This window comes from Caenorhabditis remanei, chromosome III, assembly GCF_010183535.1.
Source record: "Caenorhabditis remanei strain PX506 chromosome III, whole genome shotgun sequence".
In the NCBI taxonomy this organism is placed as follows: Eukaryota; Metazoa; Nematoda; class Chromadorea; order Rhabditida; family Rhabditidae; genus Caenorhabditis; species Caenorhabditis remanei.
This window is the reverse complement of record NC_071330.1, coordinates 15632487-15657720: the sequence shown is the minus strand read 5'-3', so window position 1 is coordinate 15657720 and position 25234 is coordinate 15632487. Positions and strand designations below refer to the sequence as shown.

Genomic DNA, 25234 nt, shown 5'->3' with positions numbered 1-25234 from the left:
GATAATCTAATTTTATTCAAAAGAGCGCAGGTGCCCTCATGGCTGAAATCTATTTTTTATTGCCTTCCTCGTCCAATTTTATTTATACAGTGCTCCACAAAATCTTAGCCTAACATCATTAAAATTCAAAAACTGAAATTTCGAATTTTTCGGAAGTGCATCCAAGAAGGAAAATGTCGCTATTTAGGTCACGAATGTGTGTACAAATGTAAATTTGATAAAAAATTAACATAAAATCTTTAGCTGGAAATTTATAAAAAATCCGTTTCTCTGTTCCACATAATCTTAGCCTCACAAAAAGGAGTTGGAGAAAAATAGAAAACTATCTAGTTAACAAATGAGAAAACAGGTTTTTAATAATCCACTGAACCTTCAGCACGTTTTGTAAGCTGAAAAAGACGGGTTTCCATGAAGGTAGAGATTATCAAGAAGACTCTGGTCGACCTCTGGTTCTTCTATGCTGCCACAATCGCCTTCTTCCACTCCTTGACGCTCTTCCACTACATTCAAAACACAAGTAACCGCCTTACAGCCGTTTTCAGATGATTTCGTTGCAAGTTCTCCATACTCCTATACCGTTAATAAAACTGAACAAAACGAGCCGAGGATATTAAATTCCGATGTGAAACACCGACACGATTTTTCCAATCTGAGTGTTAGATGTGTTTCTGATAATGTGTTAAATAAAATGAGAAACGCTCGAATATGTATTATGAGATCCTGATAATAACACAAATAACGGCGAATCTTCCAACCTAAATAATCATATGTTGATATGAAGGAGTTAACGAGAACGTTGTGTCGTGTGGACGGTTTCCCTCAAATTTCATTTCTTCACAAAATGCTGCCTGTTAGAATTCCAAAAACACGGAACTCGATTATGAAGCATAAAATACTGGAATATCTAATGCGAGAATTTCGAACGTTGAATTGAAACATGATATTCTTGACTATAGAGACTCACATTCTTCTTCTGTATCACATTTACAATAATGGTGTTGGAAGTTTCTCGATGGGGGTGTCACCAACTGGATATGGAAATCAAGGAATTCCAACAGGCCATACATACTCCACCCGTCCCCGTAATGATACATTTATCAGGTGAGCAGATTACTTTTCATTTCATCGCTAATTTAAGTTTCAATTACAGAACGTTTGCGTTGTCGTGTTTCAAACGGAATTCTGGATTTATTTCGTGCAGGAATTCTTGAATATGATTGTTGTGTGCGTCGAATGCCAGAAATATCTCAAGAATGCGAAAAATTTGCTAAGAAGCTCGGATTCGAAGTCACTGTGTTCTCGATGCCTTTCGCTGAGTGCTTCTCAAACCCTAACTACACGGTCATACTGATGCACGGACATATGCATTATTCGCTACTGAATGCAAAAAAGGCGACAAAAAATGTCACCTGTTTTGAGAGAAGGAGAGCCACAGATTTGTAGTCTTGCTGGAGGTATATACAGAACCCATTAATCAGAGATTTTTCTCGGAAGATCTATATTTAAACATGAGAAGTCAGGCACTCTCTAATTGGTTTCAATATAATTTTTCGTTTACAGCTTTTTAGTTGCATTATTAGGGAATCAACGAACCAGAGCTCGACAACAATGTTTGGTGTGATGACTTCTCCACACTGAAATGCCTCGCAACGTGGGATTCAATTGCTGCTAATAAGAGAACATATCAAATGCTCTCGTTTGCCAGAACCGCCTATTTATCAAAGGACGGCTTCTATTCTTGTTTGAGAGAAGCTTTGTAAGCGAAATCACACACACCACGTCATTCTATTTTTTTACAGGATGGAACGTGCCATTTATTCACAGCCTACTCAAGGTGATCGTTTCGGAACATGGACTTATAGAGACGTAAGCTAATACATCAAATATGCACTACCCTAGTTCAGAGAAATTTAAAACGTCAAACACAAGTCGAGAAGCATTAATCAACTCCACAATCTCCCCTAAAAACTTCTAATCACTTTGTTTATCTAGTATATGTTTATGAGCCATCTCGTAATATTTCCTTGCTTTTTTTTGCCGTTTTTGACCATTAATAACTTTTGTGTCTTATACTATGTTGCCTGTAATATAAAAAAGGTTCTATAAATAAATTATATTGACTGGAATTGTTGTTAGCATTCATATATTGGGTTAATTCTAGATATAAATGGGAAGGAGTGAAAGGAGGGGAATGCTGTGCGGTGAATCTCGGCACTTTGCCCACAAAATGGGCCATGTGGCCCACAATTTGGGCTTGATGGCCCGCGTAGGGCGGGCAATACTGCCCCAAAATATCTTGAAAAAAGGATAAAGTGATGGAAGTTATTAACGATGCAACTTTGGGACAAAAAATGTGACCCGCCGTCAAACAGGCAAAAAATCTTCAACACCCCATACTAACGGTGTTTTATTGAAGAAGTGTGGAGAAAAAAAATTGAATCATGAATTACTCTTTTTTAGCAAACTTGCAGAAAACGGTGTCGGTTCAGATTTCAATTTCTGAATTTTTTTCAAGATAACATTATGTTGCAAAAAAATTGCAAGGCAAATTTTCGAATAGAAATATTATTTTTTTTAGTGCTTCACGGTCCGACTGGGTCGGGCATTTTTTTTCGTCCCAGCCTGGTCCGTTCCAAGTCTTCTTTTACAGTACTGGTAATAAAGCATGCGACATTTACAGTTTTGAAAATGGTCAATTTTGTGACTGCGACACGGCCTACCTGATAGTCACACAATAACGATTCCTTATGGAATGTATAGCTCACAAATAGAGCTTCGTTTTTATAGTTGACAACTTTTTTGCACGGGTACATTCTAAGAAGTTACAGGTAGTCAATTTAAATAACTCAGAATTCTCTCTTTTTAACTGAAAAAGGCAGAAATTGCGAGCATTTGCTTTGACGATTCATAATTTCTTAGGATGTCCCCCAACCAAAAAATTGTCAACTACAAAAATAAAACTATATTTGTGATCTCTATAGTGCATAAACAATCAATATTGTGAAAATATCAGAGATGCCGTGTCACAATCACAAAGTTGACCATTTTCAACTAAAAACCCCAAGTGTCGCATTCTTTATGGCCAGTACTGTAATTCAAATTTCAATCATGAATCACTAATTTCCGTTTCTTGTTCTCTCCGTATACTTTCTCTGGCATACTAGGGGAATGCGAGAGATCGCACACTTCCCCAAATACATCAACACAACTAAAATATTTCAGATCGAAAATGGACGTAGCGCCAGCACAGTCAACTTCCTCTACCAAACCAGATAAAACCGAAGAGGCAAGGAATACCGAGCCAACTGAAATAATCAGTCGCGGAAATTGATGCGGTGTTTTCAACCGAGAAAATAAAAATTCGCGCAGTGTCGATGATTATAGGCGTAAAATTCAAAAACTTTGCTCAAAAAATGCAAAAGTGTCACGAAATTTGGTCAGAAACAGGCAAAATCGAAGTCTAGAGACAATTGTTTAAAGGGGGCGGAGTCTAGAGACAAGTTTTAAAATGGGCGGAGTCTAGACACCATTGTTTGGAGAGAAACCGATTTTTTGCTTAATTTTTCCCCAATTAGCACTATTTCAGGCCGCCCATCCACCACCACCAGGCGTTCCCCAGTCACTCATCGGAATCTCCCCAGCAAGACAAGCTCAACAACCGACTCAAGCCACCACACAATCCTTGTTTATCAATACGGGCGGTGTCCCATCAGCTACAGTAGCCGCGCCGACGCCGGTACCCGGAGTACCGAATCCAACGATCGTCCAACAACAACAACAGGAGGCACACGCGGAAGCGTTGCGTATTCTTCAAGGAGGATTGACTTCTGGACTTCAGTTCCTTGGCACAAACGGCGGAAATACGATACCGTACTTCACGGCACACCAACAACAATTTCAGCAATTGAATGGAGTCAATGGAGGCGGTGGAGCTGGAGGACTACAATTCGGAAATGCCGCGTTGGGACCACAACTTGCGGGCGCCGCTATTCCACAGCCTCTACAGGTTAGTGTCAATTTGAAGTGAAAAATTGAAAGTAAATTGGCTGAAAATGGGCTGAAATTGCGTTTTTACAGCTAAAATCGGTCTAAAACTGGCTGAAATCGTCAAAAAATCGGCATTTCAAACAGTAATCCGGGATATAAAACAACTACAGTAATCCGGGATATAAAACAAACTACAGTAATCCGGGATATAAAACAAACTACAGTAATCCGGGATTTAAAACAAACTACAGTAATCCGGGATATAAAACAAACTACAGTAATCCGGGATATAAAACAAACTACAGTAATCCGGGATTTAAAACAAACTACAGTAATCCGGGATTTAAAACAAACTACAGTAATCCGGGATATAAAACAAACTACAGTAATCCGGAATATAAAACAAACTACAGTAATCCGGGATATAAAACAAACTACAGTAATCCGGAATATAAAACAAACTACAGTAATCCGGGATTTAAAACAAACTACAGTAATCCGGGATATAAAACAAACTACAGTAATCCGGGATATAAAACAAACTACAGTAATCCGGGATATAAAACAAACTACAGTAATCCGGGATTTAAAACAAACTACAGTAATCCGGGAATATAAAACAAACTACAGTAATCCGGGATATAAAACAAACTACAGTAATCCGGGATTTAAAACAAACTACAGTAATCCGGGATTTAAAACAAACTACAGTAATCCGGGATATAAAACAAACTACAGTAATCCGGATATAAAACAAACTACAGTAATCCGGGATATAAAACAAACTACAGTAATCCGGAATATAAACAAACTACAGTAATCCGGGATTTAAAAACAAACTACAGTAATCCGGGATATAAACAAACTACAGTAATCCGGGATATAACACAAACTACAGTAATCCGGGATATAAAACAAACTACAGTAATCCGGAATATAAAACAAACTACAGTAATCCGATATAAAACAAACTACAGTAATCCGGGATATAAAACAACTACAGTAATCCGGGATATAAAAACAAACTACAGTAATCGGATTTAAAAAAACAAACTACAGTAATCCGGGATTTAAAAAGGGATATAAAACAAACTACAGTAATCCGGAATATAAAACAAACTACAGTAATCCGGGATATAAAACAAACTACAGTAATCCGGAATATAAAACAAACTACAGTAATCCGGGATATAAAACAAACTACAGTAATCCGGGATATAAAACAAACTACAGTAATCCGGGATATAAAACAAACTACAGTAATCCGGGATATAAAACAAACTACAGTAATCCGGGATATAAAACAAACTACAGTAATCCGGGATTTAAAACAAACTACAGTAATCCGGGATATAAAACAAACTACAGTAATCCGGGATATAAAACAAACTACAGTAATCCGGGATTTAAAACAAACTACAGTAATCCGGGATTTAAAACAAACTACAGTAATCCGGGATATAAACAAACTACAGTAATCCGGAATATAAAACAAACTACAGTAATCCGGGATATAAAACAAACTACAGTAATCCGGGATATAAAACAAACTACAGTAATCCGGGATTTAAAACAAACTACAGTAATCCGGGATTTAAAACAAACTACAGTAATCCGGGATATAAAACAAACTACAGTAATCCGGAATATAAAACAAACTACAGTAATCCGGGATATAAAACAAACTACAGTAATCCGGAATATAAAACAAACTACAGTAATCCGGGATTTAAAACAAACTACAGTAATCCGGGATATAAAACAAACTACAGTAATCCGGGATATAAAACAAACTACAGTAATCCGGGATATAAAACAAACTACAGTAATCCGGGATTTAAAACAAACTACAGTAATCCGGGATATAAAACAAACTACAGTAATCCGGGATATAAACAAACTACAGTAATCCGGGATTTAAAACAACTACAGTAATCCGGGATTTAAAACAAACTACAGTAATCCGGGATATAAAACAAACTACAGTAATCCGGAATATAAAACAAACTACAGTAATCCGGGATATAAAACAAACTACAGTAATCCGGAATATAAAACAAACTACAGTAATCCGGGATTTAAAACAAACTACAGTAATCCGGGATATAAAACAAACTACAGTAATCCGGGATATAAAACAAACTACAGTAATCCGGGATATAAAACAAACTACAGTAATCCGGAATATAAAACAAACTACAGTAATCCGGAATATAAAACAAACTACAGTAATCCGGGATATAAAACAAACTACAGTAATCCGGGATATAAAACAAACTACAGTAATCCGGGATTTAAAACAAACTACAGTAATCCGGGATTTAAAACAAACTACAGTAATCCGGGATATAAAACAAACTACAGTAATCCGGAATATAAAACAAACTACAGTAATCCGGGATATAAAACAAACTACAGTAATCCGGAATATAAAACAAACTACAGTAATCCGGGATATAAAACAAACTACAGTAATCCGGGATATAAAACAAACTACAGTAATCCGGGATATAAAACAAACTACAGTAATCCGGGATATAAAACAAACTACAGTAATCCGGGATATAAAACAAACTACAGTAATCCGGGATTTAAAACAAACTACAGTAATCCGGGATATAAAACAAACTACAGTAATCCGGGATATAAAACAAACTACAGTAATCCGGGATTTAAAACAAACTACAGTAATCCGGGATTTAAAACAAACTACAGTAATCCGGGATATAAAACAAACTACAGTAATCCGGAATATAAAACAAACTACAGTAATCCGGGATATAAAACAAACTACAGTAATCCGGGATTTAAAACAAACTACAGTAATCCGGGATATAAAACAAACTACAGTAATCCGGGATATAAAACAAACTACAGTAATCCGGGATTTAAAACAAACTACAGTAATCCGGGATATAAAAAAAACTACAGTAATCCGGGATATAAAACAAACTACAGTAATCCGGGATATAAAACAAACTACAGTAATCCGGATATAAAACAAACTACAGTAATCCGGGATATAAAACAAACTACAGTAATCCGGAATATAAAACAAACTACAGTAATCCGGGATTTAAAACAAACTACAGTAATCCGGGATTTAAAACAAACTACAGTAATCCGGGATATAAAACAAACTACAGTAATCCGGGATATAAAACAAACTACAGTAATCCGGGATATAAAACAAACTACAGTAATCCGGGATATAAAACAAACTACAGTAATCCGGGATATAAAACAAACTACAGTAATCCGGGATATAAAACAAACTACAGTAATCCGGGATATAAAACAAACTACAGTAATCCGGGATATAAAACAAACTACAGTAATCCGGGATTTAAAACAAACTACAGTAATCCGGGATATAAAACAAACTACAGTAATCCGGAATATAAAACAAACTACAGTAATCCGGGATATAAAACAAACTACAGTAATCCGGAATATAAAACAAACTACAGTAATCCGGGATATAAAACAAACTACAGTAATCCGGGATTTAAAACAAACTACAGTAATCCGGGATATAAACAAACTACAGTAATCCGGGATATAAAACAAACTACAGTAATCCGGGATATAAAACAAACTACAGTAATCCGGGATATAAAACAAACTACAGTAATCCGGGATATAAAACAAACTACAGTAATCCGGGATATAAAACAAACTACAGTAATCCGGGATATAAAACAAACTACAGTAATCCGGGATATAAAACAAACTACAGTAATCCGGGATATAAAACAAACTACAGTAATCCGGGATTTAAACAAACTACAGTAATCCGGGATATAAAACAAACTACAGTAATCCGGAATATAAAACAAACTACAGTAATCCGGGATATAAAACAAACTACAGTAATCCGGAATATAAAACAAACTACAGTAATCCGGGATTTAAAACAAACTACAGTAATCCGGGATTTAAAACAAACTACAGTAATCCGGGATATAAAACAAACTACAGTAATCCGGGATATAAAACAAACTACAGTAATCCGGGATATAAAACAAACTACAGTAATCCGGGATATAAAACAAACTACAGTAATCCGGGATTTAAAACAAACTACAGTAATCCGGGATATAAAACAAACTACAGTAATCCGGGATATAAAACAAACTACAGTAATCCGGAATATAAAACAAACTACAGTAATCCGGGATATAAAACAAACTACAGTAATCCGGGATATAAAACAAACTACAGTAATCCGGGATTTAAAACAAACTACAGTAATCCGGGATATAAAACAAACTACAGTAATCCGGGATATAAAACAAACTACAGTAATCCGGAATATAAAACAAACTACAGTAATCCGGAATATAAAACAAACTACAGTAATCCGGGATATAAAACAAACTACAGTAATCCGGGATATAAAACAAACTACAGTAATCCGGGATATAAAACAAACTACAGTAATCCGGAATATAAAACAAACTACAGTAATCCGGGATTTAAAACAAACTACAGTAATCCGGGATATAAACAAACTACAGTAATCCGGGATATAAAACAAACTACAGTAATCCGGGATATAAAACAAACTACAGTAATCCGGGATTTAAAACAAACTACAGTAATCCGGGATATAAAACAAACTACAGTAATCCGGGATATAAAACAAACTACAGTAATCCGGGATATAAAACAAACTACAGTAATCCGGAATATAAAACAACTACAGTAATCCGGGATATAAAACAAACTACAGTAATCCGGAATATAAAACAAACTACAGTAATCCGGGATTTAAAACAAACTACAGTAATCCGGGATTTAAAACAAACTACAGTAATCCGGGATATAAAACAACTACAGTAATCCGGGATATAAAACAAACTACAGTAATCCGGGATATAAAACAAACTACAGTAATCCGGAATATAAAACAAACTACAGTAATCCGGGATTTAAAACAAACTACAGTAATCCGGGATTTAAAACAAACTACAGTAATCCGGGATATAAAACAAACTACAGTAATCCGGAATATAAAACAAACTACAGTAATCCGGGATTTAAAACAAACTACAGTAATCCGGGATATAAAACAAACTACAGTAATCCGGGATATAAAACAAACTACAGTAATCCGGGATATAAAACCAAACTACAGTAATCCGGAATATAAAACAAACTACAGTAATCCGGGATATAAACAAACTACAGTAATCCGGAATATAAAACAAACTACAGTAATCCGGGATTTAAAACAAACCTACAGTAATCCGGGATTTAAAACAAACTACAGTAATCCGGGATATAAAACAAACTACAGTTAATCCGGGATATAAAACAAACTACAGTAATCCGGGATATAAAACAAACTACAGTAATCCGGGATATAAAACAAACTACAGTAATCCGGGATATAAAACAAACTACAGTAATCCGGGATATAAAAACAAACTACAGTAATCCGGATATAAAACAAACTACAGTAATCCGGATATAAAACAAACTACAGTAATCCGGAATATAAAACAAACTACAGTAATCCGGGATTTTAAAAACAAACTACAGTAATCCGGGATTTAAAACAAACTACAGTAATCCGGGATATAAAACAAACTACAGTAATCCGGGATATAAACAACACAGAATCCGGGATATAAACAAACTACAGTAATCCGGGATATAAAACAAACTACAGTAATCCGGGGATTTAAACAACTACAGTAATCCGGGATATAAAACAAACTACAGTAATCCGGGATATAAAACAAACTACAGTAATCCGGGATATAAAACAAACTACAGTAATCCGGGATTTAAAACAAAACTACGTAACCGGGATTTAAAACAAACTACAGTAATCCGGGATTTAAAACAAACTACGTAATCCGGGATGTCAAAAACTCGATTGCATCGAGTTTTTGGACTGTGAACTTGAAAAAATTCAAAAATAATGATTGGCGGCTCCACTTTCCACTTATTTTTGGCATTTCTTCTCCTAAAATATTCAGAAAATGATGTGGGTTCGAGCTATTTTTTTAACTGAAAATTCCATTTTGAGCCAATTTTCACCGCAAATTTATTTCCAGCTCCAAGCTCAACAGCAGCGATATCTCGAACTCGTCAAGCAACAATTGCAGACATATCCAGAGTTGGTAGAGCAACAGCTTCGTGGCATGTCAAAGCGACGTGAAGAAATGCAACAACAGGCGGATGCAGCGCTGACGGCAGCAGGTCAAGCATTGATCGTGAGTTTTCACCCAAAATCGGCTGAAATGGCTTATAATTGCCTTATCAATGTTAAAATAAACCTGTAATCGGCTGAATAATCTTTTTGATTATTAAACTAGATTTTTTAATCGAAAATGCTCTGAAATTTGTTTTTTTAGAGCTGGAAATGGCTAAAATTAGCTAAAATCGGCCGCTTTCTTTAAACAGTGCTCTCTAGACAAAAATCGGCGAAAAATTACCTAACTTAGGCTGAAATAGCGTAATAGCGCTGTATATTACGGAAAATTTGCGCAAATTTTCACAAAAATTTTCAAAACTTCTATTTAATTAACCTCAACAATCCGATTTGCAGCTTGAACAATCAGCCAGAGCGGCTGTTCAAGCAAATTGTCAGCGACAAGCCCAACACACACTTCAACAACAACAAATTGCACAGCAACAGTTATTGTTGTCTGGAAGCGTTGGACCGATGAGAAACAATTCGATTCAAACGATGCAAGTTGCGCAACAGCAACAACAAGTTGCGGCTGCTCAACAACAGCAACATCAAGGGGTGAGTTTTCAACCAAAATCGGGTAGAAATCGGCTCATATCAAATTCAATTTTTTGTGGGCATTCAAACTCCGCCCCCTATATACAGTAATCTCTAGACTCCGCCCCCTATATACAGTAATCTCTAGACTCCGCCCACTCTTTAAAGTGATCATTTAGACTCCGCCCCCTATATACAGTAATCTCTAGACTCCGCCCACTCTTTAAGGTGACCATTTAGACTCCGCCCCCTATATACAGTAATCTCTAGACTCCGCCCCCTATATACAGTAATCTCTAGACTCCGTCCCTTATATACAGTAATCTCCAGACTCCGCCCACTCTTTAAAGTGACCATTTAGACTCCGCCCCCTATATACAGTAATCTCTAGACTCCGTCCCTTATATACAGTACTCTCCTGACTCCGCCCACTCTCTAAGGTGACCATTTAGACTCCGCCCCTTTTATACAGTATCGTCCAGACTCCGCCCCTTCATACAGTAAATGAATTTATAGTTTACCTCAAAATAATTCCAATTTTCAGATATTCTCACCAGAAATGAATGCCTTCATCCGCAACGGACGCTTCTCTCGGGATTCCCTCGCGCGTGCTCTTGGTTGTGACAATGCTGTTCGAGTCAACTTCGATAGAAAGGGGTACACGGCTTTTTGTTATGTCCTCATCGACCCTCGTGTATCTGGCGTTAAAATTGAAGCGTTGACATTCGAAACATTCGTTAAATCAGTATTTTACATTGGGAAGGGCACCAACAGTCGACCACTACAGCATTTCATCGACGCCCGAAATGCGATGGACAAAGCAACGAACGATCAGAATCTGAACAAGAAACTTCAAACGATTGTTGATATCTGGTCAAGTGGGCACGGAATTCCGAAGATTCAATTCTGTAAGTTTTTGAAAATAGGACAACAAGAAATGTGTTTATATAATTTTCAGCTCACGGAGTGTCAGATAAGGCTGCACTGATTAAGGAAGCATGTATGATTGATGCCGTTCAAGTGAAAAACTTGACGAATTTGAAGGTAATTTTCAGATAAAAATTTGGATTTTGATTCATTGATTTTTACAGCGCGGTGAATACCACGAGTGCGCGAAGACGTGGGATTTGACCGCTAAATCCCAATATGGAGTATGGCTGCTGGACAAGTAAGGAATATTCTGGAGTTTCCTGACAAGAAAGCTCCATTTAAAAAATGTCTGAGAACTTGCTGAAAATTGGCTCATTGGTAGTTTTGACCATTCTGAACACGATGGTCATAAAATTTTTTGCCCGATCCTGCTCTGGAGCTCAAAAAACGAGCTCGAAACGAAACAGAAGCTCCACGCGATATCGCACTCTTGTCACTCCCTTCCGGACAGTTTTCTTCTGTCGCTTCGGTGGCCCAGTGGTAGTGGGCGCCGCTGTAGTTGAACAGACCGGGGTTCGACTCTCTCCACCGATAATGTTTTTTTGTTTTTTGTTTTACTCGATTCTGGAAGACGGGGGTCATCACTATGTTTCAGAAATAGGCTTTTTGAGCTTTCCCAGTCCGTACTTTACGACGTTTTGAGAAAAATAATTTTTTAAAGAAAACTAACTTTTCTGTGTCCACTTCCATGGTCAGATGACAGTCTTTTTCAATCTCAAACTCAAATTCAAACTAAAAAAAAGGTTTTTCAAACGAAAATTCTGACTGACCATGGAAGTGGACACAGAAAAGTTAGTTTTCTTTAAAAAATTATTTTTCTCAAAACGTCGTAAAGTACGAACTGGGAAAGCTCAAAAAGCCTATTTCTGAAACATAGCGATGATTCCCGTCTTACAGAATCGAGTAAAACAAAAAACAAAAAACATTATCGGTGGAGAGAGTCGAACCCCGGTCTGTCCAACTACAGCGGCGCCCAACTACCACTGGGCCAAAATTATATTTCCAGAGTGTGGAAACAACTGAGAACCGAGGGATTCACATTCATCTACAGGACTGGACTCCCCGACACTCTCCGTTTCAAGAAACCGCGAAAGAATTGATAAACTACACCATGTTTGTTTTTACCTCATCATTCACCCGTTTTATATCATTCATTCACCCGTTTATCTCATCATTCACCCGTTTTATATCATTCATTCACCCGTTTATATCATTCATTCACCCGTTTTATAGCATTCATTCACCCGTTTATCATTCATTCACCCGTTTATATCTCATCCCCGTTTTATATCATTCATTCCCCGTTTTATATCATTCATTCAACCGTTTTATATCATCATTCACCCGTTTATATCATTCATTCACCCGTTTCATATCATTCATTCACCCGTTTATATCATTCATTCACCCGTTTTATATCATCATCACCCGTTTTATATCATCATTCACCGTTTTATATCATTCATTCACCCGTTTTATATCATTCATTCACCCGTTTTATATCATTCATTCACCCGTTTCATATCATTCATTGCACCCGTTTATATCATTCATTCACCCGTTTTCATATCATTCATTCACCCGTTTTTATATCATTCATTCACCCGTTTTATATCATTCATTCACCCGTTTTATATCATTCATTCACCGTTTTATATCATTCATTCACCCGTTTCATATCATTCATTCACCCTTTTATATCATTCATTCACCCGTTTCATATCATTCATTCACCCGTTTTATATCATTCATTCACCCGTTTTATATCATTCATTCACCCGTTTATATCATTCATTCACCCGTTTTATATCATTCATTCACCCGTTTTATATCATTCATTCACCCGTTTTATATCATTCATTCACCCGTTTTATATCATTCATTCACCGTTTTATATCATTCATTCACCCGTTTCATATCATTCATTCACCCGTTTCATATCATTCATTCACCCGTTTATATCATTCATTCACCCGTTTTATATCATTCATTCACCCGTTTCATATCATTCATTCACCCGTTTTATCTCATTCATTCACCCGTTTTATCTCATTCATTCACCCGTTTCATATCATTCATTCACCCGTTTTATATCATTCATTCACCCGTTTCATATCATTCATTCACCCGTTTTATCTCATTCATTCACCCGTTTTATCTCATTCATTCACCCGTTTCATATCATTCATTCACCCGTTTTATATCATTCATTCACCCGTTTATATCATTCATTCACCCGTTTCATATCATTCATTCACCCGTTTTATATCATTCATTCACCCGTTTTATATCATTCATTCACCCGTTTTATATCATTCATTCACCCGTTTCATATCATTCATTCACCCGTTTTATATCATTCATTCACCCGTTTTATATCATTCATTCACCCGTTTTATATCATTCATTCACCCGTTTTATATCATTCATTCACCCGTTTCATATCATTCATTCACCCGTTTATATCATTCATTCACCCGTTTTATATCATTCATTCACCCGTTTTATATCATTCATTCACCCGTTTTATATCATTCATTCACCCGTTTCATATCATTCATTCACCCGTTTTATATCATTCATTCACCCGTTTTATATCATTCATTCACCCGTTTTATATCATTCATTCACCCGTTTTATATCATTCATTCACCCGTTTTATATCATTCATTCACCCGTTTTATATCATTCATTCACCCGTTTTATATCATTCATTCACCCTCTATTATTTCTGTCAATTACTACTACTACTACTATTTATTCCATACTATCAAATATATCAGTCTTACTTATAATATCCTATTCGAATGATGCCGGCTGTTAAACGTGCTCACACGGAACCTGATCTTGTGGATTACGGTGAGTACGTCCCGTTCCAGAAATATGCCGAACTCTATCAGTACGTGGCACGTCTCTCTAAATTAGTGAACGAGCTTCTCGTCGGAATTATCGAAACGGATCCCAAGAAACTCTGGGAAACTATTGCTGACACTTGTGAATGTATTCCGGATCTCCCCCCTATTGAAGAACCTATGATAATTGATGACGTTTTCCCGAATGGCACGAATGCTTCACCCAAGCCTCTTTCCTATGCTTCCGTCGCCGCGAAACCACCGGTTGACCCTTATGAAATTGCCAAAGCGGCTTCTATCTTACTCGACAAATCTTCTCGTGTCGTGGTGGAGAAAATGCTTGATAACAAAGATGATCCTGCCCAAGAGAAATCTGACCTGCTCTTTTTCACTGAATTTGCCAAAGCAAACAATCTTCCTCAACCCTCTGAAGCCCACCGCCATCCTTCCAAATCTAACTACAGGCCACTGAAGCTTCAGTTCGCATCTCGTACCGACCGTGACAAATTCTTGCATGGATACTATAAACGACGACTCTCTGATGATTCGCTCTCTAAACTTCCTATTACCACACGAGCTCGACGTGATCTTACGAAAATCAAATTGGAGAAACTATACGAATCTAGGAAATTCGTCTATGAGGAGAACAAGAAAGCAGGAGTTTCTGAATTTATTATGTACGATATTGGATACAAAATCAACGCTAACCCCCAACCTTTTTCCTAATTTCCAGTAATCCTTCTCCTTCCTCCTCCCATCATTCTTCATCCTCTCCACCTTCCTCAATTTACTATCCATCTTCTTCTTCCTTGTTTTCCCTTAACTTTCTCCTCTCCAATATCCGTGGCTGTGCCACATTGTCCAAAATCTCTCTCCTCACCCAATTCCTAACTTCTTCTGATCACTCTATAATAGCCCTCACTGAAACTTTCCTTGACGATACTATACCATCCTCTCTTTTCTCATCACCCGACGTATCTATCATTTGCCTCGACCGTAACCCCCAAATTCATCCTAAACGTCGCGGTGGTGGTGTCGCCATTCTCTTCAAATCCTCTTATCTTGTTGTTTCCCAATTAGACATTAACTTCGACTGCCACTATCCCTCCCATCTTTGTGAAATTCTAGCATGTTCTATCTATCTACTGATTTTTCTTCCAACATTCTCGATCTTTTCATATCCTCTCACGATCTCCCGATCTTGCCATCCCCCTCTTCTTAATTCCGATCACATCTGTGTGAATGCTATTGTTAATCCTCCCTCCATACTCTCCGCCACCTCCCCTCCCGCAACTTTCCCCCGTCTCAATTATAGACTCTGTAATCTCAAATCTCTAAACTCTGATATTGTAACGGATCAAGCTGATCCGTTAGTTCCAACTCTATCAAATGTGTGCAACCCATTATCCCATCAAGCAGTACAACAACGATCGAACTCTCAATCACTAAATAATCGCTCGATTAGACCTGCAATGTTTCGTCGTCTCGTCGCCTCGCGTCTCCTCGCCGACACTCTCTCGCCTTCACCATTTCGCCGCCGCCGCCAACTTCCTCTTCACCCGCCAAACCGTTCACCATGGCGCCAATCTTCTTTTCTCTAAACTCTCTCACTCTCTCGCTTTCCCTACATAAGGGGCTGAAAAGCTCATTCTAGGCAGTCTTTTGTGGTCTCAACCTTTATCCCACGTTGACTTTGTTTCCCTTACTCCCCGCTCGCCTCTCTAATGTAACTACACTTGCAAGTAATAAACTAGTAGTCTCAAAAACCTGTTCGTACGTTTACTATATAGCTTCTATTAACTGGGATAACATTATCAGTTATTGCCCCCACCACTTCTGCCAAATATGATAAGTTTATAGATGTTGTCTCTAACCTAGTCTCTATTCACGCCCCCAAGTTTATTATCCGCCGCCCTAAACCACCCCACAATCTTATCCGTCAGCTTAGGCGTGCCGTCTTCACCTCACCAGACTTATAAATCGTACCAATTCCTCCCCCTATCTCACCCAACACTACCGTGATCGGGTTCACAATTTATTCAAGTCTTTTACCAAAACCTCCTCCAAATTGGAACGGGCCATTCTCTCCACTCTCCACTCTAAATCCGCTCGTGCCCTTATTTCCAAACGTATCAAGTCTTCCTCACCCATCCCCACTCTTCTTGTCAATGGCTCATCTCTCACTACAGACCCTTCTAAAGCTGCTGCTTTCTCTGCCGAATTCAATAAGAATTTCAGCCTCTCCCCATCTTCATCTTCCTCTCTCTATTATGTCATACTCTCCCCCGGTTTTCTTCTCTTCCTCAAACTTGCTAACTCCATTAATTTTTCTCCCGGTTATTTTACCCCCTATTCCAATTCTCACACATTTTCCTTCATTTTATTACTAGTCCATCTCGTGAGGGATGTATCTAGTCTCCCCCTTTCTAATGTATTCCTTTCGTTATTTTACTTCTGTCAATAAATAAATAAATATATATATATATATATATATATACTGACGGGTTTTCAACTCTTATTCTCCTTGTCACATGTATTTTCTCTTCTTTTTCAGAAAAAAAAAGAATTTAATATGATCTTAACTTTTATGATTTTTTATAAGCTTCTTTCAATCAATTCTGAATTTTTCAGAATTCAGCAGATTTCAAGCAATGGCTGAATTACAGTACCCACAGTGCAGAAAATATAAAATCCGAATCGCGCGTCAAGTCAAGTGCATTGTACGCAACGCACACATTTGAAAAAAATTGCCAAAAACCACAATTTTTGATAGATTCCATGTGAATTTTTACAAATTTTCATCTAAAAACAATTTTCTTCAGATTTTGGCACCTTTAGTAAAACGCGCCAAACGCGCACAGTCTCTCAATGTTAATTTGAGTTTGAAAGTCATTTTTGGCTCAAAAATTGTGTTTTCAGCCGTCCGAATCGGTATTTCATCTAATTTCAGCCGTAACTTCCAATTCCCATCGATTTCTGTCACTTTTCAAAAATACGCGCTAAAAGCGCCCCAGCTTACCAGCTCTCACACTGAAAATCGGTTTTCTGAAATGTTTTATAAAATTATAGTAGTTCAGACGTGGTTAGGTTTACAATTTTAAACAAACATAAAAATTCAAAAAGTTACAAAATTTCGAAAAAATAAATTTTGCTGAAAATTTGATCTGAAATTTTAGATTTTTGTAGAAAGTTGTCACTGGTATCATACTCAGCTTGTCAAAAGCTTTCAAAAAAGTATAATCATGCCTATATTCTGAAAATTTTGAATTTCAGGCCAAATTTCGGGTCCCACCACGATTTTAGTGGTCAAAAACTGAATTTTTCGGAATATAGGCATGATTATACTCATTTGAAAGGTCTTGAGGAGCTGAATCTGAAAATCCAACAATTTGTGTGATTGGAGTAAAATTCTGCGGGTTACTGTAGATTTTCAGATTGTTGACTTTCGAAAATTTTCGAAAATTTGTAACTTTGTGAATTTTTGAGATTTTCGAGTGGTTTTTAGAGGAAATTGTTTGGACTATAGTAGAGAATGTGTGATGAATAAAATGATATCATTTTCAGAAAAATTTCAAATTTAAAAAAAATTTAAATTTTCAAAAAAAAAATTTTTTTTCAAAAAATAACTTTATTCACTTAAAAACCAAAAACAAATCCAAAATACTTATATCTTATGCATTCCACTGATACCCATACATATTACTGTGTCCCATAGTGAAGTCATACTGTAGTGGTGGCGGGTTCCAGTACCCCGCCGCGGTGTCGAATCCATGATGATGTCCAAAATTTTGCTGAAAACTTGGCTGAAAGTTCTGCACCGTCTGGAATTGATAGTATTGATTGGCAGTCGGTGTGGGCGGAGCTTGGTACACTTCGCTCCGCCCCTTTTTCACAGAAATTTCCGAGCCATCGGAGAGCGTCGAGTCGGGCGACGAGTTTGCGGATACTGTAGAGTGTGGGCGTTTTGTGGAAGTGGGCGGAGCCTTGACACTCTCTCGGAAGCCTTGAGCAAACTTGTTCTTCTGCACTTTCAGACATTTTACTTGTTCGCTCTGAAAAAAAAATTTTGAAAAAAAAATTTCGAAAAAAAAAATTTTTTCTGAAATTTTTTTCTTCAAAATTACAGTAACCAAGACGTACCTGATACGCTGTAACCGCAATAAACTTCGCCTCCACAAACGGAAACCGGCCGACGTGTACTGTAGCGCCAGTGGGCGTGGCCTCGTAGATGTTGAGCACCGGCACGTATTGACGCATTGATTGGACGCGGATCTGGAAGAAATTAGAATCTCAAAACTGCAAAATTTGATATCATATGTAATTGTAGCCGGAAAATAAAAAAAAAAAGATTTTTTCAAAAATTCGAGAAAAAAATTTTTGTTCGAATTTTTTTTTGGCTGAAAATCTGAAATTTGCAGACTTGTCACGGGCCGGGCCGGGCCGGGCCGGGCCGGGCCAAAATCAGGAAAATTTTTGGCCCGGCCCGGCCCGGCCCGGCCCGGCGGGCCAAAGACAGGAAAAATCTCGGCCCGGCCCGGCCCGGCCCGGCCAGGCTCTTTTGAAACATGTTGAGTTTTCGATTTTTTTTTGGAAATTTTAGGAAAAATGTGAATATGTATGATAATTTAAGCATTTTTACTCTTTTTTTTCGAAAAATTTCAAATAAAAATTGGTAAAAACGGGTTCCCATTTTTTGAAATCAGGAAAAATTTTGGCCCGGCCCGGCCCGGCCCGGCCCGCCGGGCCAAACTCAAGAAAAATCTCGGCCCGGCCCGGCCCGGCCCGAGGCCCGGCCCGGGCCGGCCCGATTTTTGACAAGTCTGGAAATTTGTTCATTTTTCGAAAAATCTAATGCCAGTGTCATACTCAGCTTGTCAAGAGCTTTTAGAAAAGTATAATCATGCCTATATTCTAAAAATTTGAAATTTCGTGGTTAGAGACGCAGAGTGTCTGGTATCTCTGCGCTCTAACCTCTCCACTATAACTACCGTAAACTGGTCAGATTCTTTCAAAATCATTTGAAAATAATATATTTAGATTCAGGAGAACAAAACGCTTCGAATGAGTATAATCATGACTGGGTTTGAAAATTTTCGAAAATTTCGAAAAACGGACTTCCGTAGATCAAAAAAATTGAAATTCTCAAAACCATGTCATGATTATACTCTTTTGAACCGTCTTGTTGAGACGAATTCAAAAATCTAACCTATTTTCAGTTTGCAGCAAAACTCATCGGGTTACTGTAGTCTTTGTGATTTTTGAATTTCGAAAATTTTCGAAAATCCATAACTTTTTGGATTTTTGAGATTTTCATCTGATTTTTGTACCATTTTAACCAAATAACTCCAAAAAATAGAAAAGTTGCATAAATCTTAAAGTTACAGTAATCCAGTGGGGTACTGTAGTTTTCGCTGCGAGACCCAAATTTTTCCAAACCCCGGCATGATTATACTCATTCGAAAGCTCTCGTCTCCCTGAATTCAAAAATGTTAGTTTCAACAAAATTGGTGCAAATCCGATCGAGTTACGGTAGTTTCCATCAGGAGGCTAGAGTGCAGAGATACCAGACACTCTGCGTCTCTAACCCCCAAAATTCAAAATTTTCAGAATATAGGCTTGATTATACTTTTCTGAAAGCTGAGAATGAGCTGAGTAAGACTATAATGATAAAAAATCAAGATTTTCAGTCGTCAAAAAAATTATGAAAAAAATTCTGAAAAAAATTTTCAAAAAAAAATTTTTTTTCAAATTTTTTTCTTACAACTCCCTTAATTATGCATTTATATGAGTTCTCTACCCCACCCAAGACATATCTTCCCGAAAACCCGTCCAAAAATTAGGGCAGGTGGTGTCCCCCCTCTCACCCCTTGTTTACCCCCTCCATTCATCAATTATCCCCCAAACAAAGGGATTTCAGGAGTCGAATTTGTCAACTATGACACCCAGACTGACCTCCAAATCCTAAATATTTGATATATCACCAATAAGTCACCTAATACCCGATATCCCTCAAAACACGCGTCCAAGGCGCGCCAGTTCTTGAAAATTTGAGTTTCTAGACCCCTCAGACCTATTTTTTCCCAATTTCCCGATTTTTTGTCTCAAAAAGAGTGCGAAACCAATTATCCCCTTGAAAGTCGGTAAATAACACCAAAAAACAAAAAAATTGTAGAGTCATATGTAATTATAGTGCTAATAGTGTATCAGGTGTTAATGGAACAATGGAAACCGAAGAACATAGTCTAGTATGTCAAAAAAATGAGTCAGATGGTGAAAATAGCATTTTTCGCAAAAAAAAAAAGCAAAAAAATCGGTGGAAAACGCACTAAATATAAGCCAATTCGTTGAAAACCAGAAAAACGCGCCAAAGGTGCTCCAGATTATCTAAAATTGCTATTTTACGCGGAATTCACTGAAGAAAAACGGTTAAAAATGGTGTCTAAGCTCAAAATTTGAAAAATTCTCAATTTCCAAACAAGAAAACCGCCAAAAACCGTCAAAAATTGATAAAATGCACCATTTTTCCAAAAAACGCGCCACAGGTGCGCCAGATTGTATGAAATCGCCGTTTTTGAGCTGAAATCGGTGGTTAAAACGGTTAAAAATGTGCTTGGACTCAAAAAATGAAAAAATCTCAATTTCCAACAATAAATAACCGTCAAAAACCTCCAAAAATTGATCAGATGCACCATTTTTCCAAAAAACGCGTCAAAGGTGCGCCAGATTTTCTAGAATTGCTGTTTTTGGGTGGAAATCTTTGGGAAAACAGGCCAAAAATGTGCCTAAGCTTGAAAATTCAAAATATTCCAATTTCCAACGAAGAAAACCCGCCAAAAACCCCCAAAAATTGATCAGATGCACCATTTTCCCAAAAACGCGCCCAAGGCGCGCCAGTCTACATGAAAATGTGATTTTTGACCGGAAATCGCTGCGTAAAACACAGCAAAATGCATCCGGGGTTATATTATGTAAAAATTCGCGTATTCCTAATAAAAACGTGTCAAAAACTCCCAAAAATTGATCAGATGCACCATTTTTTCAAAAATGCGTCAAAGGTGCGCCAGCCACACTAAAAGAGGCAGTTTATGGGTGGAAGTCGCTGCGTAAAACACAGAAAAATGCATCCGGGGTTAAATTATGTAAAAATTCGCGTATTTCTAATAAAAACGTGTCGAAAACCGTCAAAAATTGAGCACATGCATCACTTTCCCAAAAAACGCGTCACAGGTGCGCCAGACAGCACGAAAGTGCAATTTTTTATTGGAATTCGCTGGTTAAAACGTACGAAAATGCGTCTAGATTTAAATTCTGCAAAAAATCTAATTTTCTCAATAAAAAACCTGTCAAAATCCGCATAAAAACTGATCGGGTGCACCATTTTTCCAAAAACGCGTCAAAGGTGCTCCAGCCACACTAAAAGAGGCAGTTTTTGGGTGGGAATCGCTGCGTAAAACATAGCAAAATGCATCCGTGGTTAAATTATGTAAAAAACCATAATTTCCTAATTAAAAACCCACCAAAAACCCCCAAAAACTGATCAGAAGCACCATTTTTTCACAAACGCGTCCAAGGTGCGCCAGACAGTCGAAAATTTCCGTTTTTGTGTAGAAGTCACCAATAAAAAATAGGGTTAAGCCAAATCAAAACCCAAATCCCAAAAATTGTATTTTTCTAAAAATTTCAAAAACGCGCCAACGTCACGCCAGCCTCACCATTTGATCACTTTTCTGCAGGGCGTCCTTCGAATTGGTCAGTTTCAGTTTTTCGAGTTTAAGACCTCGCTGGAGAAGTTCGCGACCTGAAATTTAGATTTTTTGGGTTACTGTAGGACCCAGAGGGGTACTGTACAGTACTCCCCCGCGGACTGCATAAAAAAATCGAAAAAAAAAGTCGTACCACTTTTGACATAGAACACCTCGTTCGACTGCACCATATCCTCCATCACGTCCAACTTCTCCCATCGACCGCCCGTGAATTTCAGTTTTTGGATTACTGTAGGCTCCATCGTCACACCGATACGGTAGTGGAGGTGCTCGTTGAGACCTTTGAAGGAGACCTCGAGAATTGGGAAGAGATTTCTGGAATTTTTTGTTTTTTATGGGTAGAAAATGGGGTTGTAAGTGTTTTACAGATTGAATAATGTTAAAAAATTGAAAAATAAAAAAGTTATGGATTTTCGAAAATTTTCGAAAAAATTTTATTTTTCGAAATTTTCAAATTGCCATAACTAGGTAATTTGTGGTCCGAATTTTATAAAAATTTGATTATCAAAATCAGCATGTTCTCAGCTTTCAGAAAAATATAATCATGCCTATATTCTGAAATTTTTGTAAATGTTGATAATTTTGGGTCCCCCGAGGTCAAAATTCAAAATTTTCAGAACCGTGGCATGATTATACTTTTCTGAAAGCCCTTGTTGCGCTGAGTTCAAATATCACACAATTTTAGGTATCCATGCAATTCTGACTGGATTACGGTAGAAAAAACGGTGTTTAGACTTTAAAGGCGCATAGAGTAGGTCACAACTCGAAACGGTGCAAAATAGGCCATGATTATACTTTTTTGAAAGCTCTCAACGCGTAGAACTCAAAAATGTCATGTTTTCAGCAAGATTTAACCTATAAAGACTGAAAATTTCAGCAACAAAAAATTTTCAAAAAAAATTTTTTTTGGAAATTTTTTTCTGAAAATTTTTATTCCTAAAAATAACTCCAACCAACCTTCCAATCTTTGTAATAATCATCTCATTGCACTGCGCATCGAACTCCCTCCATAACGCCTTATCGAGTAGTGCAACGTGTATCGTCATTCGAGAATTTTCTGTTGAAAAATTAAAAAAAAATTTTGGGCCAAAAAAAATTTTTTTCGCGCGCACAAAAAAAATTACAAATGACTAACCATGTGTCCTAATTATGTATTATCCATTGGTATTAATAATGGGCGGTTCCAACAACATTCTCACCTCTAATGCATCTTCCCAGAGGGCACCGGGCCCCTGGGAACAATTTTTGGCCTAAAAAAATTTTTTTTGGTTTCTGGGAATTTTATGACATATGGCTTAAGTGGATACCATGTGACAGTGAGAATGGATGGCACTTACCGATTTATTTGGCAAGATGTCTTATTTGTTGTGTTTTATCCACTAGCACCTAGGTAATTATGGAGTTGGCGGGTGCGCCAAAGGCGCGACAGCGGGGGAAATCACTTTTGAGGGAAGTTAAGTTGTTCTAAGAGTGCTTAGGCTTATTGCAAAAAATTCGAAAAGTTACAGAATTTCGAAAATTTGTAAAAAAAAATTTGGCTGAAAATCAGAAAATCTGAAATTTTAGAACTTTTCTGAAAAACTATTACTACTTTCATACTCAGCTTGTTGAGAGCTTTCAAAAAAGTATAATCATGCCTAGGTTTGAAAAAAATTGGGTCTTGGCGCGAAAGCGGTCTGGGTTACGGTAGTTTTCGTGGTGGGACCCAATTTTCTGCAAACATAGGCATGACTATACTTTTCTGAACCGTCTTGGCGTGCTGAGTTCAAAAATAGTAATTTCATGAAGTTTGAACACAGTAGAAAAAAGATACAGCAATTTGAAAAATTCTGGAAAAAATTTCAGAAAAAAATTTATGATTTATTTAGCTTTCGAATAATAACTATTATAATTATAATTATAACATCCATAATAGTAATTATTGCAATTATAATTATTATTCCCATAGTAATTACTGTATCCATAATTACCGTATCCATAGTAGTAGCTACCGTAGTAACTTGGACTATAGTATGAATAATAATAACTTGGACTGTAGGAGGAGTAGTAGTGATGGTGTAGATGATGAATACCGTAACCGCCGTAGTGATGAATACCGTACCCACCGTAGTGATGGTGACTTCCGGAGTAGCTGTGATGGTGACTGTGACCACCACTGTATTTACGGGCGGTACGCGGTTTTCTGGAATTGAAATGGGTTTATTTTATGTTTATATGAAAGATGAAGAATTTTTGAGCATCTTAAGCTAAAAATCAGTTGGATATACTGAAAATGAGCCAAGTTACAGAATTTCGAAATAATTCGAACATTTTAAAATTTCAAATCGGAAAAATGTACAGTATCTCAGCGCATTCATGTTCCAACGTCATGAAATTTATATTTTCGAATTCAGCGCGTCAAGACCTTTCAAATGAGTATAATCATGCCTATATTTTGAAACTTTTCGAATTTTTCGAAAATTGGACCACCGTGTGTCCAAAAATTAAAGTTCTCCAAACCAAGTCATGATTATACTTTTCTGAAAGCTCTTGTCACCGCAAACTCAAAAATTTAATTTTCATCAAGTTCAGAGCAAAACCGACTAAATTACAACGACATGTAATATCTGAAAATCCAGATTTTCGAAAATTTTCGAAAATCCCTAACTTTCTTTATTTTCAACATTTTTTCACAATTTTTGCACCGAAAAATGTAGAATCTTTTTTCTTCTTTCTAAAAATAATTTCAACCCGCTGGCGCACCTCTGACGCGTCTACCACCTCTACCAACTCACGTCTCATTCCCACTGTAATTCCCATCAATAACCTCGACGTCTTCCGGATTTCCAATAATTTCAGTTATATTGTCTGTCAGCGAGTTTTCAACAATTTCCACGGCATACTTGGTAGAATTTTCAGAATTTTTGGGGATTCCAGAGTTTTCAGATTTTCCAGCAGGCAACCCGTACATAATGGGTATT

General features: G+C 37.2%; 4 protein-coding genes across 4 annotated transcripts; 3 read left to right on the top strand and 1 right to left on the bottom strand.

Moving 5' to 3' along the window:
- Positions 1 to 992: 992 nt before the first annotated feature.
- On the top strand, positions 993 to 4027 carry GCK72_011530 (uncharacterized protein; the record flags this gene model as incomplete). The annotated part of the gene is made up of 5 exons (XM_053728518.1): positions 993 to 1101; positions 1151 to 1341; positions 1581 to 1756; positions 1800 to 1866; positions 3587 to 4027. 5 exons carry the CDS (start codon positions 993 to 995, stop codon positions 4025 to 4027), a joined length of 984 nt encoding a protein of 327 aa, XP_053588095.1.
- Positions 4028 to 9919: 5892 nt separating this feature from the next.
- Positions 9920 to 11901, top strand: GCK72_011529 (uncharacterized protein; the record flags this gene model as incomplete). Its single annotated transcript, XM_053728517.1, has 6 exons — positions 9920 to 9985; positions 10056 to 10214; positions 10550 to 10750; positions 11274 to 11637; positions 11688 to 11773; positions 11821 to 11901. The coding sequence occupies 6 exons, from the start codon at positions 9920 to 9922 to the stop codon at positions 11899 to 11901; spliced, it is 957 nt and encodes a 318-aa protein (XP_053588094.1).
- A 2565-nt stretch (positions 11902 to 14466) lies between these two features.
- On the top strand, positions 14467 to 15237 carry GCK72_011528 (uncharacterized protein; the record flags this gene model as incomplete). The annotated part of the gene is made up of 1 exon (XM_053728516.1): positions 14467 to 15237. The coding sequence occupies one exon, from the start codon at positions 14467 to 14469 to the stop codon at positions 15235 to 15237; it is 771 nt and encodes a 256-aa protein (XP_053588093.1).
- A 2945-nt stretch (positions 15238 to 18182) lies between these two features.
- Positions 18183 to 25224, bottom strand: GCK72_011527 (uncharacterized protein; the record flags this gene model as incomplete). The annotated part of the gene is made up of 7 exons (XM_053728515.1): positions 18183 to 18563; positions 18652 to 18783; positions 22224 to 22309; positions 22408 to 22589; positions 23232 to 23331; positions 24245 to 24456; positions 25049 to 25224. The coding sequence occupies 7 exons, from the start codon at positions 25222 to 25224 to the stop codon at positions 18183 to 18185; spliced, it is 1269 nt and encodes a 422-aa protein (XP_053588092.1).
- Positions 25225 to 25234: the final 10 nt, after the last annotated feature.